The 14,122-nt window shown below is 37.7% G+C and overlaps 1 protein-coding gene and 1 long non-coding RNA gene across 27 annotated transcripts in view; one reads left to right on the forward strand and one right to left on the reverse strand.

Moving 5' to 3' along the window:
• PROM1 (prominin 1) overlaps positions 1-14,122 on the forward strand; it is a 59,178-nt gene that overhangs the window by 39,278 nt on the left and 5,778 nt on the right. For 14 of the 25 annotated variants that reach the window (XM_015285742.4, XM_015285747.4, XM_025149701.3 and 11 more), the window contains 12 exons: positions 934-1,093; positions 2,694-2,846; positions 3,705-3,828; positions 4,258-4,361; positions 4,777-4,861; positions 5,686-5,832; positions 6,100-6,171; positions 9,256-9,348; positions 10,482-10,535; positions 12,061-12,141; positions 12,225-12,293; positions 12,822-12,914. In XM_015285742.4, the coding sequence (XP_015141228.1) occupies positions 934-1,093; positions 2,694-2,846; positions 3,705-3,828; positions 4,258-4,361; positions 4,777-4,861; positions 5,686-5,832; positions 6,100-6,171; positions 9,256-9,348; positions 10,482-10,535; positions 12,061-12,141; positions 12,225-12,293; positions 12,822-12,914 (1,235 nt within the window). Of the gene's footprint in view, positions 1-933; positions 1,094-2,693; positions 2,847-3,704; positions 3,829-4,257; positions 4,362-4,776; positions 4,862-5,685; positions 5,833-6,099; positions 6,172-9,255; positions 9,349-10,083; positions 10,102-10,481; positions 10,536-12,060; positions 12,142-12,224; positions 12,294-12,821; positions 12,915-14,122 lie in introns of all 25 variants that reach the window. The other 11 variants (XR_003074738.3, XM_040699032.2, XM_015285739.4 and 8 more) reach the window with 1 other exon arrangement.
• On the reverse strand, positions 9,691-13,996 carry LOC121110788. Of its 2 annotated transcripts, none has more exons than XR_005859964.2 (3): positions 13,471-13,996; positions 10,900-11,177; positions 9,691-9,974 (listed from the first exon to the last, which is right to left on the reverse strand). It is a non-coding gene; the product is annotated as an uncharacterized LOC121110788 (long non-coding RNA). The 2 variants fall into 2 exon arrangements; XR_005859963.2 differs by having other exon boundaries at positions 13,519-13,987.

The raw sequence follows: 14,122 nt of genomic DNA on the forward strand, positions 1-14,122 counted from the left end.
TCCATGTTCATTTGTTAATTTTTTAATGAACATTTTGGTACCTGGCTGAGCTTGTTTGGAAGAGAAACATCAGAACACACACCTGAAAACATGTCCAGCTGTTGTTGGAGTAGGAGGAAGTGGTTTGGTCTAGAGATTGGTGACCCTGCACATAGCAGGGGTATTGAAACTGGATGATCGTTATGGTCCTTTTCAACCCAGGCCGTTCTATGATTCTGTGAAGGTGCTGCCTACTACCAAGTAGCAGCCTCTCAATGCACGTTCTGCAGTTTCTCCAAGTAGAGAGAAGGGGAAGAGTAGACAGAAGCTGCATTTTACAAATAAAGAATATGTATGATAAGTGAATGAATCATGTCTTTGTGTATCTAAGTAGTGTATATCTAAATTGTAAACATAGGGTTTCTTCATAATTTGAGAAAAGAATTGGCTTAATTGATCTTTATCTCAAGAGTGTTGCTAACTAATTGGAATGAATTTAGGTAATCTTTTTAAATGAGATTGGAAATAACTGGTATAGATTATCAATATAAGCAGTCAAATTTATTTCAGTGTGTTGTATTCCCAAGGGATGGAGTTTAAATAGATTTTCATCTTCTCTTTCATAAACCTCGTGGTTAATTGTCTCACTCAGCATTACCATTTGCAATGTTGCATGAAAAGCAAGATTTAAGCTGGCAAGATAAGCAACTCTGGCTCAACATCTACATCTTTCATCATTAAACTGAATGCTAAATATGAAGCGTGCGTTTTAAAATGCCGTTGTGTTACTTTGAAGCGAAATGCTTTTGTTGCTTGCTCGTCTTTTCCTCGTGCTTGTCTTCCTGGCTTGCCTCGTTATATGTTCAAAAAGGCTTAATAGCATTTTATCATGCATACATGGAATGCAGATTTCTTCTGTGAATCTGTAACAGTGCGATACATTTGTTCTCTTAGATATCAAAAATGTGCTGGAATCCATTGGTTCAAATATCAGCAACTTCACAAAGACTCTCCCTGTGCAGAAGATTATAGCAGATTTGACAATATATTTGACACAGAGTGAAGCGTACGTTCAGGATTATTTTCCAGTAGTGGAGCAGTACGATTTCTACAGGTATGAACATACTGAGTAGGAAATAATGCAGGAATGAAGTGCTACCTACAGTTAATGCAGTAACATGTAACTAATGTGTTATTGTAGTATTTTAATACTCTGAAAGGGCATTGAAACTATTAATGATGAAGAGTGAAATCAAGATGCTGGAAGGGAACTTTCCATTGCTGGTGTTTTAGCAAAGGCCCTGACTGACCCAGCTAACCAAGCTGGGTGCTGTTGCAGTACAGAGCAAGAGATGATTTCTACTCTGCAGGCTTTCCTATCTTTTTTAGGAAGGACAGATATCATAAGATGTAATACATGAGAAACAGGTGGTTTCATAATGCCAGTGTAACTTTTTTGGGGGCTTCTTTTTGTTGAGTTTCAGGCAAGTTGCTGGACTTCCTACTGCAAAGTAGTAGTAGCAAAAATTTTGATTCACAGTTTGTAAATCTTTTTGCTTGGTCAAACTGATGTAGTACTTGTCCTTGTGAATGCATGGGTCCATTACACACATTTTTTCTGTTCAAGACCTGTATGATTTCTATAATTGAAAAATAATTTCATATTTTGAAGCATAAAGCTTTTTATTTCATACTGTTTACTTTGTCTAGAATTTATTTCAATCTTCATGCTCATCGAGTTCTCCATACGTTTTGACGTTTCTATTGACCCTTTATCAAAACCTGCTTGTGTTTTAATCCGCTTCACTGCTACAGAATAGATGTGCTAATGGTTTTAATGCAATGTTAAATGAAAGTGAGAAGGAGGCTGAACCTTAAGAAGCCTTTTTTGTAGTCATAATAACCTTTCCTTTAGCCTATTCAATACCTGCTAAGTTTTTGTGATGAGACTTGAAAGGGAATGTAAGAAATATAAGCTGGGAACACTGATGGTGGAAGAAAAAAGAAAGAGCAGAGGGAACTGGGGGAGGATAAAAAGCTAAGAGGAGATATGAAATGTGTGAATAAATGAATGTGCTCCAATGCAACTTGGAAATATTACATAACTTTATTAAAAAGAACGTAAGTTCTGTTCCTTTCCAACATCTTTCTCCTGATCACATTCCATAAACTGCTTATAAGGTGCTCATTGAAAACACTCCAGAACAGGCACATAAAGTCTTGGTTTTAAGAGCTTCAAATACAGTTATTTTCAATTTCAGGCCCAACATAACGGTGAGCAAAATGTAGTAAGACCTACAGCAATAGCAGTTATGTACTTCATGACTAATCACCAATCCATACACATAAATTTCTCATTTGCTTCTTGAATAAATTACCATTTGACGCAGCAGAGGCAGATTCTCATGGTTTGCTTCACTTGGTGTTTGACAGTGCAGTACAAGCAACATACAGTAGCTGGACCTTAGAACTCCTGCAAGGTTTGTTCCCCAGCTCCTCAAGTAGCGGCTGTCTGTAATCAATCAGAGACTGAATTCCTAGCCCAAAATGTATGCTGGTGTAGGAAAAGAGGGGTTTTTTTTTTGCTGATATTTGTTGCCCAGCAAGAACCACAGATGAGCCAGTTAGGAATATAGCATTGCCTCGAGTATTCTGCAGGTCTTCAGTGTGTTCTTTATTTGCACATAACCAGGCATTTGGGCTTTATTCCTTAGGTGGCTGGGTTGTCTCATTCTCTGCTGCATGGTGGTCCTGATTGTGATCTTTTACTATCTTGGGTTGCTATGTGGAACCTGTGGTTATGACAAACATGCTTCTCCAACAACCAGAGGCTGCATTTCCAACACTGGAGGAAACTTTCTTATGGCGTGAGTTTCACTTACTTGTGAAAAAGAAAATCTATATAGGTACTTGTAGAAGGTGTTGTTTGTTTTTTTTTAATTGATTTTTTTTAAAGGACATATGCATGAAGAGAATTTTTATTACCAACGTGCTCTGAAATAACTCGAACATAAACATTTGCCTAACATACTTACAGTGAAACACCTAGGCCTTCGGTTGCTCTTTCCTTGAGGATCACATCTGAATCTACTCTTGTATGAAAAGTATTATAGGTAGTAACTATCAGTGTAAATCCATTTGGAAACTCCAGAACTGTATCAAATAATTGAAAGTATAAATGGAACTTATAGGTTGGGGGTATTTTTTTGTTTGTTTGTTTGTTTTTGTTTTTGTTTTAATATATTGTAGCATTTGTTCAAAGTAAATAAAAGAAGATAAGCCATATGAGGAGGCTTCAAACACATTACTTTATCAAGTCACTTCAGAAGATTTGGGGCTGCTCTTGGAAGTTCCCAGTAGGAGCTTAAATATCGTTTGTGTTGTATGCAGAAGATAGCATCTGAAGTCTGTGTAACAGTCCTTTGAGACCACAGGGCTAGAGATTTGGATTTAAAAAAGAAATCTATATGCTTTTGTCTCTCTTAAAGGAGTTTTCATGCCATTCCTATTCTAGCTGCACTCTAACTGAAAACTTTCCAGGATTGGAACATTTAAGAAATTTCAGACAGCAAGAATTTTGTTGGAGAATATAAGCATTTTTGCCATCTGCCAGGTCTTATTCTCTACAAATGCTACAGCTGCTAATCACTGGTTTCACTGTTACTCAAAGTATGTGCATTTGCTTCTTAAAAAACAAAAACTTATCTGAATTATTTCTTTTTCAGTGGCGTTGGATTCAGTTTTCTTTTCTCCTGGGTGCTGATGATTGTAGTGGTGCTTACATTTGTCACAGGTGGAAATATAGAAAAACTGGTTTGTGAGCCCTTTGAAGATAAAACTTTATTCAAGGTGAAGTTACTCATATTCAGATTATTGAACAATGAATAGACTCCCTGTAAGTCTTAACAGTCTTGTCAGTTATGCATGATTTATTATTTTTATGGGGACACCTCAAGTGAATTTGGATCTGTTTTTACTTTCCATTTCCACACTGAACGGAGACTTTCATACTTTCTTGATCTAATTTGTTTTGCAGTGTAAATACTGCATGCTCATCTTCTATCGGGGATAAATGTTATTGTAGTTCAGCATTTCTTGGTGACATGGAGCTTTAATATCCAGTTTCTACACCAGAGAGGTTGAATTTGCTCTTCTGCTTTTATTTCCATCAGCGAGTGATAAGTTTAGATGTGGAAATGTGTCAAAAGATCACATAGGAATATACTCATGCATTGAAAACACAGTATTACAGTAACATCACTGAATTTTGTCTCCTAGGTTTTGGATACTCCCTACTTACTAAATCAGCATTGGAAAAACTATCTTTCTGGCATTCTTTTTAAAAATCCAAATATTAACTTGACTTTTGAAAAAGTATACAGGTATGTGAAGTTATGGGTCAAGGTTTAGTTCCATTTATACCTGGGCTTTGTGTTATTTTCCAGCCTCGTATTTCAGGCACACACAGAAATCTGACATGGTCCAGAAAACAATGTTCTGATTTTCTGTTGAATTGCTAGCAAAAATGATCTTCTATTAGTGAGTTATTAGGGATGGTCTTAACGTAATATGGTGTAACAGCAGCAGTTGAGCTTTTCAAAACACTGTTTCATATCTTTGAGACCATCAGAAATTGTTAATTGCTTGTTTTCTTATAGACAAAGCTTCAAAAAATATAGCCAGAACACTTTTTTAAGGGACTGGTTTTCTTCAAATCTGAAAATACTGTTAATCATTCTCTTTACCCTCTGTCCATAGAGTGATTTTCAGGCTGATGTATGTATTTTATTTTTGTAGCGATTGCAAGGAAAACAAAGGAATTTATACTTCCCTTCATCTAGAACACCTGTTTAATATCAATGAATTTTTGAATATTAGTATGGTAAGTAAGAAAAGTTTGAGTGTGCTCATGAGTATTTTTGAGGGCTAAAGAGGTATTTGTTCTTGAACATGACGTAGTGTGTTTGAGCTTTAAAGGATTTTAGATCTTAATATGCAGTACATTCTGCAAGGAGACAAGAACCGTCCAACCTAATTTGAAAGGAATTCCAATCATATTTATGTGCTCTTGGATACAATTTGCTGTGCTTTTAAGAGTGTTCCCAGCTTCGGAGGAGAGGAGAGAGGGATAAGATAAAATATTTTCAGTTAAGCTGTAATAATACATGAGTGTGCTAATTTTTGGTTATCTGTAATACTGACCTGCATTACAGCAACCCTTTGGGGTCTGTGTTCCATTCTGCCAAGCGTTGTTTCTACACTTAATACATATGGTCTTTGTCCCAGATAATACATAATTATGTATAATATCCAGAAGATACATATATATACATATATATGTATAGAAACAATACAATGTATTTATATTCTACAGTAATTATACTACGATGAGTAAGAGTCACTGAAATTTGTCTGAGTTTCCATAGTGGTAGAGGCTGGGAAGGGAGTAATTCATTGGTATGAAAGCTGCACAGGTGGGCTAGAACGTGGCATGGACAGGCTGTGTCAATACTGCAGGGAAGGGAAGGACTTTACCTGGATTCTGTCAAAGTTAATTAAACTAATCAGATGTAAGTGAAAGGGAAGTTGTTTGTGTGGTTCTTCATGGAAGTGATCAGTCAGGAAAAGAGAAATGCTTTTATATGAGAAGAGGGATATAGAGATGTACCAGGTGCAAACTACCTCTGTGTTTTATTTCCTTCTCAGTATACAGAAGATGTAGCGCTTAGAATTGAACATATTCAGATAAACCTCAGCAAAATCATTCTGCTGGATGAAATTGGGAAAGAGAATCTTCTGAATTTCAGCTCTTCAGGAATAGAAGGGATAAACTTTGGAGCGTATTTGACAGAGGTGAGACCACTGTAATCCAAGTACGTGGCTGGAATGAAGCATAAAATACATGTGTCTTTAACACTGGGTGAAACAGAGACAAATCTGCTTTTGGCTGGAAGGGGAGGTATTGAAGATGCATAAAACATGGTGCAAAAGCATTTCAGAAGTTAAGTTCATTAAACATTTGAAGAAATGAAGGATGGACAACATAGGAGATGTGATTAAGTGCATTCTGCGTGTGCAGTAATACTCTTTTCTTTCTGTGCTGTTCAAATCTTGTTTTAGATCAATAAAAGTGTTACCAAGGTTGATCTCTTGTCATTTGCTAATGACTTAGAAGCAAGAGCAGACCAACTGGTAAGTTTAATTCACCCATGTAATAATTTCTTTCATTTTACTAATTATATATTGCCAAATATTTTGACTTTGTATGGGAGGGTTCTTGTACTTTGGACACATATACCTGGTTCATTGTCACATAAGGAAAACCTTTGAAAGAACAATGTTGTATATGAGCTAATTTTTGAGTTTTATATGTTAGCAGTTGTACAACTTCTGCTTTGGAATTTAATTTCATGAAGTTGCATGGTTCCCTTAAGAAGTCACTTAGGTCCACTGCAGTATTTCTTGTGATGTTTTCTATATTTTAGGCCCCATACAGCAGAAAAATTGCTTAGATCATGATGGAAAACAGGATTTGAATCAGTTTTCTTTCAGTTACTGAGCAGAAGATTTTACAAGGAAATAAGTACTGTTGTGGCTCATAAGGCCTCTCTTGGGAACTGGGCCTCCATTATGGAGGCAAAATTCACAGGAGAAATCCGGTCTGTTGTGTAGTGCTTGTTGAATGTAGACACACTGGCATTGGTGAAAGGCTAGAACAACTTGCCCACAAATGAATGTGCAAAATGACACAGCTGTGTTAACAGACAATAAACATTCAGTTGATTTGTTTGTATCTATGTCAAGGTCACCTTCTATTTATTTTTCAAAATGAGAGTCAGTTTGGACACTAAATTGCCTTGCCCTGGCCCAAGACAAATTCCCACACTGTGGTATGGGAGAGAGAGTTATGCTGCACATGTACTACTCATACAGTCACTAGGATCACAACAGGACACAGACAGCAGAGTGAGACCTTGCTGTTTGGAATACATCAGATTTCCATCCCTTCTCCAGAGAGAGGGCAGCACTAGTAGAGGTCGCTGTTGTGTTTCTACATAAATCGATCACTTCTGCTGCATTTATCTTTCTGCCAGACCTGCACTCATGATTTTTTTGGTGTTGTAAGTATCCTCTGAGCACAGTGGGTGAGTCGCATATTGCCTGTTTACCCGTTTAGGCTGTCTGCTAACTGGAACTGATAGTTGTAGCTTTGGCTACGCTGCACTTCCATTTTCCATTATTATTCTGCCAGGTTATAAGATGGGGAGTTTTTGTTCGGAGAGGCTGTTTTTTAAGTGGAAGCTGAGGTTCTTCAAACACGTTGTGCCTTAATGGAATTGTCCCTGGGATGTCCTTTTAAAGGTAGTTAGATAGATCTTCAGTTAGATCTATGAAGGAAAATACATTGTGTTGGCAGCTTGGTTTTTCATTATTTTTTTGTAATAGAATCTAAAGGAAGCATTAGAAGTGAGAATAGATCCATCTAAAAACTTTTGGAGTTAACTTTGAGCATTTAGTTTGAATTTTCTGGCACTCTGCACAACACAAAATGCACATTTTAACACTAGAATGGGAAAAAAAAAACTTCAATCAAACCAAGAGACCATGGTATGGAGTAGGGAACAATATTGCCCACAGATGTTATTAGGTAAGGGGATTCAGCTCGTCAGTACAAAGCACGCTGAAGCTGCTCTGTTGCCTTACTTCAGTATTGAGTGCTCTTATCTCTCAGAACAGAGAACCTGAAATAACTGCTCACGTGAATTCTTCTGGGAAGCAAACACGTCTGCACATCAACACCTGCCAGCCATGCAGCTAAGAATGTTATTCTTTTGCTTTCTGGTTTTACAACACATCTGTTTCTTAAGCCATTGCATCTGTAAAGTGTGTAAGGATTCATTATCCCTTTCATTTGGGAAGAGAATGACAGGACATAACGGAGCCCCTGGCAGGCTGCTGTCAAAGGAATAGGCAGAGAGGAGAAGAGCTGCAGGAGGACCTAGAAAAATGTTGCAGAAATACATACCCCAAAGATACAAAATGTCTTAAAAAAGCATGGGCCTAACCAGGAAAATGTTTTGCTGCTTTTCAGCAGGATATGGCGCTGTCAGAGAGATGGCAGCAGTGAAGAGGAAGCAGTCCTGTGGCAGATGTATTCCCATTCTCAGTGACAGTACTGCCATGGGTTTTATTCTCTTTTCAAGCAAAATTCACAAGGCCATTCACTTAGTCATTTGTTTCCTCTGGCTTTTCACTAACACGTCTTTTCCTGAGGTTATTTCTGAAAAAAAGGCACATTTTCAACAAAATGAAACAATGGCTCTTTCCATTCCATATTTGCCAGATCAGTACAAAATGTTTGCTGAAGTTTTCTTGGTAAGAAGTTGCACTGTTAGAGTGTCCTGGATGAAACATCTTGAAATCCTTTCTCCTGAAAGGGGTCTCATCTCTACACCAGTCTGGACTTGCATTCAGGGCAGCTCTTCCTGCAGTTCCAGCAGTTTCTGAATCCTCACAACTGTGTTCTATGGAGACAGACCCACAGTACCTTCCCACCATCCCCAGTGTTTAATGATTTCTCAGCAGTGTCTAGGTCTAAAATTCTTCCACTTCCAAAGTGGAGTTAACAATGGGAGCCAAATGATTTCGCCATGAAAAAGATATGGAAAATAAATGTATTTTTGAGAGTGAAATCAAATTTTACAAACTTTAATGTTGCTGCGATCTGCAGGTGTGTGTGCAGGCTGTAAAACCAGGCTACAAGCACATCTTCTGGCTGAGCAGTGGAAGCCACTGAAAGGAACAGCACCCTTCACAGACTCATTGCCAGCTTACTGGCTGGAAGTGCTGGAACTTCTGTGTGCCTCAGGAAGCGGGGAGCTTTGACCATAGTGCAGAAGGCAAAAGCAGTGAGCATCAGTGAGGAACACTCGTCCCAGTGGAGGGCACCCCTGCACCAGGGACAGGCTGGAGCAGAGCAGAGTAGCAGAGGGGTGCTCCCTCTGCCCTGTTTAACTCAGTGCACTCTGGAAATTCTCTTCTATGAAACCAGTGATGATACAGACAGAGAAGCAGTTTAATATGTGTGCTTTCATTACTGGGCTTTGAATCATTAATACGGCGATTTTTTCCCCCTCTCTGTGTTGAGTTCAATTTGCCGTATCCTGTTAGCATCAGCTCTTCTGCAACAAATACTGTGCAACTTGCATTGCAGTTTGTATTTTTTTCCTTTGTTTGAAACTATTGAACAATAGGGCATCCTTTTTTTTTTTGCAGCCAAAAGGAGCACTGGAAAATGCCTTAAAAGGACACGCAAACAACATTCGGATGATTCATAGCCAGCAAGTTGTTCCACTGGAGCAAGCTATGGTAAAACATTAAAGCTATATTTAAACATATTTGTAAACAGAAATATGAATCTCTGAATCTTCAATTCAGTTTAGAAAGCTGCACTTGTTAGTATGTAAGCACAGATTGCATTTGTATTGTCACCAAAGAGTAATCTGGTTCAAGTCTGCATTTAATAAATATTTAACCTACTTCTGGTACTTTTACCTTATAATACTGTCTCATATCGGGAGCTCTTTTCTTTTCCTGTGTTGTGATTATGTATGAATAAAAGATGAAGCAGGAGAAGTTTCCAAAATTCTAACCCTAAATCACTCATTTTCCTTTTTCCTTATCAGTTGTCTTCTGTTATAAAAGCGGTTATGACTTTTACACTTTTATTTCCTGAAGTTCACAGTGATGTACCGACATTGGAACTGGAGCCCCTAATTGTAGCACTTAGAGCCAAAGAAATATCTTTTTTGTTGATGCTGTACAAGATGTGAAAGGGTTCCTTCTGACTGCTTTTGCCAGGCACTGATATGTATAGCATCCAGCTGTGAGTCTTGTACATGCAGCTTGTAACTGTTGGTTTTGTCTTCTACGTGACGTGAAGGCTTTTAGTTTATCTTAACATCACATATAGTATTGCTGCCCCTATCAAAGGCCTGATAAAACAAACAAAAAAGTCATTAGGCCTCTGATTCAATGCTGTTCTTTCTAATTAACTCCTAATTATTCTCATCTCTTTTTCCTTTTACAAAACTGACTGTCAAGAAATATGTTAAAGCTAGGGTAAGTGCTTTTTCCCTTCTAAAAATGCACAATATCAAAGTACTCTGAAGGCTCAGTTCTAATTTTTCACCATTCTTTCTTTCCCCAAATAAATCTTTCTCAGTTTATTGCTAGTAGTTTTGAGTTAATTTGAAGTCTTCCAATACATAATTTATAGCTACTTAGTTCTTTTGGTGAAATATTGAATCGATCAAAAGCACAATATATTAGTTCTAAGCTAATTCAACTGCATTTACTATATATAATGTGGTATGTCATATTAGAAACAAAATCATCTATGCAGAATCAAAGCATACATACAGTGTTAAAACAAGTAGGCTCTTACCTACAGTGATGACCTAAATCTTTGTAATTTTTTTTCTTCCCCTTCTTTCTACCAGAGCACTTTAAATCAGAGCATTAGACTGCTGAAGAGGACATCATCTGAACTTATGGTAAGCTTTTCTCTCTGGCAGCAGGAACATTTTAATGTGTTTTAAATCATCCACCACATATGCATGGAGTATATTTTCAGTAAAGCTTTTACTTTTTCTGGCTGTTCTGTTATTACAAAGCTACTTAGTGCACTGAGGTAGTAACAGATATAGATGTCTCTTCTGCATCTCTTCTATTTGATTATCAGGTGATAAAGTAGACTTTTTAAGTACAGTTCCGTATATTGTGCTTTCACGTTACTAAAAAGGTAGGATTTTTTTTTTATAGAATCACCAAAAGCAAAACTTGGAGTGGGGAAACAACAAAGAAACAAAACGCCACAATACAACTGAGAAATGAGATCTTTGAGATTCACATTCTTACCCAGCTCTTATCCAGTGTTCTGCTCCCACTGGGTCCTGTGACTTTAGCATTGTAGTCATTCCCTTCCTGTTTTTGCAGCATCAGCCAAACTGTGGGAAGGTGAATTTGTACCAAGGCTTCTCCAGGGCACCTCATGTTTCCCCTGTAAATAGCAGCTGGTGTTTGCACCTTAGTGAAACCAGCTGCCTTCAGGCTCTGCCAGCCCGAGGAGGACAAGCAACAGGATGATTACTTTTGTGGCAGCAAAGCTTTCTGTCATCTCCAGTCTGCTTTGGCTCCTGTAGCAAAAATACAGCTGTGCTAGCACTTACGATCATAGTTAGAACAGCTTGATGACCCTCACCTACCACGGTTCTTCCCATTACGATTTCTGACCCATTCACACAGCAGACCAAGCAGATATATTTCAGAATATGAGTTTTAACCCTGGATGGTGAGGGTAAGAGGCGTGGAAATAAGGTGCTGATAAGAAAAATATGGCGTTTAAGCCTTAAGATTATGTAAGAAATAGAGGTAAAGGTTGTATGTGTGTATGTTTTTTGGGAGACTTGATGGGATTACACATGTATTGACAAAGTGTATGAATGTGTCCATCCTTCTGGATGTTGAATAGCAGTAATACTTTAGCTGGTAATCAAGAGTTGTTTCTCTACACTTTGTGTGTAATGTTGGTGCATGTGTATATATTGATGTGTCATGAAACAGCATATGCTTTACATTCCATGGTTAAGTAAAATCTTAAATTTAGCTTTCTTATGATTTTGGTCACTGTTGTAGGACCCAAAGGTTGACTTTCCCAGGTGATGAAAGTATCTCTGGATCTAAGGAAAGGAAAAAGCCAAGCCAAACAGAATACAAGACAAAGCTGGTCTTATGTATAAATTCAGTTGCATAAGTTGCAAGCAAGTTGCTGTTCATAACCACTGATGCCCTTCTTCTTTTTGCAGCGTGAGGTTTTTGTCAGATAGTCATGAATCCTTGGGCTGAGCCTTCTTGTCTGAAGGTTGCTTAGACTCTATCTGAAATTGTGTGTTTTGTCAGGTTTTATCAGGACAGTGCTACTGGTTTATCAAGAGAATAGGTTAATGGCAGTGGCTGCAGAGTCACTGTAACTGCTTGAAAGGGATTCATTTATACTAAAAGCCTTTTCTTTCAACCCAGGTAAAGGTGAAAAATGTCATTAGTGCTGTTAATGCTGCCCAGCTTCTCATAAATAACAATGCTTCTCTAGTTATTGTCCAGGTAAGCTTTATCTGATTTAAGTACATTCGTTCACGGTGTCATGGAACTGTTTCCACGGTTCACTTATTTCTATTTGGTTTCAGGAAACAAAGAAGTACATGGACACCATCGTTGGCTACTTTGAGCAATACATTGAGTGGGTGAAGGAGTCGGTAAGGTGCATTTGCTTTTTGAGAGACACTGCTTCTAAAAAGCATGAAGCAGCTCAATAGTAATAAAAGTTATGCTGATAGCAGGTTTTGTAATTTTCAGTAATTTCAAGATAGTTGTGCATGGTATGAAGAGGGAAGCCTGTCTTCTATAAATAGTTTTCTTTGAAGCAGAATAGAAATTATGAGCAGTACTGACTGGAATGAAATGCAAATTTCGTATATTTCTTCCAGGGCTGTCCTGCAGTATACTATTGGTGCTAATGTTGTACTGAGCCTGACCCTGTTTAGTTCAGATTAGTATCGTTAGCATCTTTATTTTTCTTTCTTCAGCTTCAGGCTTGGAGAAATTGAGCTGATGTTTTAAAGATTTATAAATTCAGTAGATAGCTCATCCCACTGGAATTTATTCTGAATTGAGAGAGAGAGAGAGAACAGTATAGTAAACAGTAACTGTAGCTGTAAGCAAAATGTGAGATTCTTATTTTAATCTGTTACATACCTCAAACTGTTTACTTTAATGTCTTTCAGATTGCCATGGAGGTAGCAGCATGCAAGCCTATTGCCAATGTGATAGATACAGCAGTGGATATATTTTTATGCAGCTATGTAACTGATTCTGTGGTAAGAAATCTTTTTTTTTTTACTCAGAATCTGGGCGCCAAGTGGGAAATTCTTTGAACATAAATCTACATTTAATTATTTCATGTCGACCATTCTAAGTGTGATGACAAAGTATCACATCCAAAGTTATTCAAGGAAAGAATGTTCCAATCTGGATCAACCAACCAATGCTGGACTTGATTTATGTTTTCATTAAAATTAGGCTTTAATTAGCAAGAATCCTGTAAAATTAACTGTTTTACTAAATTTGTTCAAATTTGAACTGTAAATAAATAAAAGGATTTTTTTTTTATCACGTGACTTGCAACAGACTGATCTTTAAGCATTCCTGTACAATGTAGACTTGGAACATGACTTGCAGCAGTATGCAAGGCCAGTGTTGGCTTTTTCATCTTGCAAAAGAGCAGCGTATAATCAAAACAGAATAAACAACAACATGTAGAAAAGAAACCACCTAAAACACTTCCCAGCTATTATTCTGTTGTGTCACAATTTTGTCCAAGTAATAATCACAGTAACAGCATAAGTGTATGCAAACAATCAAAGCTACTCTAACCCTGATAGTTCTTTATCATGAAATCTTCTATTCTGCCAGATGGATCACCTATAAGTTATGGAGCTTCTGTTCTTGGGGTAGCAACCAGCTGTCCAGTGGTAGATGGATTACAGTCTTCATGGTGATAGAACTTAGCTGAGTCACATATAAGTCACAATGCCTCCAGCTATTACAAATCAAGTTTGAAAAGTCATGATTCTAACATCAGGTAGTAACCCACCTCACCTGTGTGATAATAAAATAGGTTTTGTAAGCATGCTTCAGCTAACAAGTTAAAAAGCACCTTGAGAAAGTGCTGGAAGCTCCGATTTTTAAGGAATCACAGATAATAACTTTAAAATAGCGAGAAAAAATGGGGCTGCGAATAAATGCGGAGAGACAAAATCACTTTATAGCTCGCTGCTGACTGAGTTGAAATTACTGCTTAGGACGCTATGCCTGTGTGAATTTGAGCATCTTTGGACAGTCTTCTTTTTGGCCACATTTGTAAGATAGTGGTGTTCATGCTTTAGTTCACATTTACTGTGGAGGTGCTTAGCATGCCCTGTTCCACACTAGTATAAGGAGCCTCAGAGAGCACACAGACCCATGGCAATAATTTCTCCCGTGTTCTCTGAGTAACCATTCTCTGTGATCTTTTTATCTTGGATTT

The sequence above is a fragment of the Gallus gallus genome, chromosome 4, assembly GCF_016699485.2.
Source record: "Gallus gallus isolate bGalGal1 chromosome 4, bGalGal1.mat.broiler.GRCg7b, whole genome shotgun sequence".
NCBI lineage: Eukaryota > Metazoa > Chordata > Aves > Galliformes > Phasianidae > Gallus > Gallus gallus.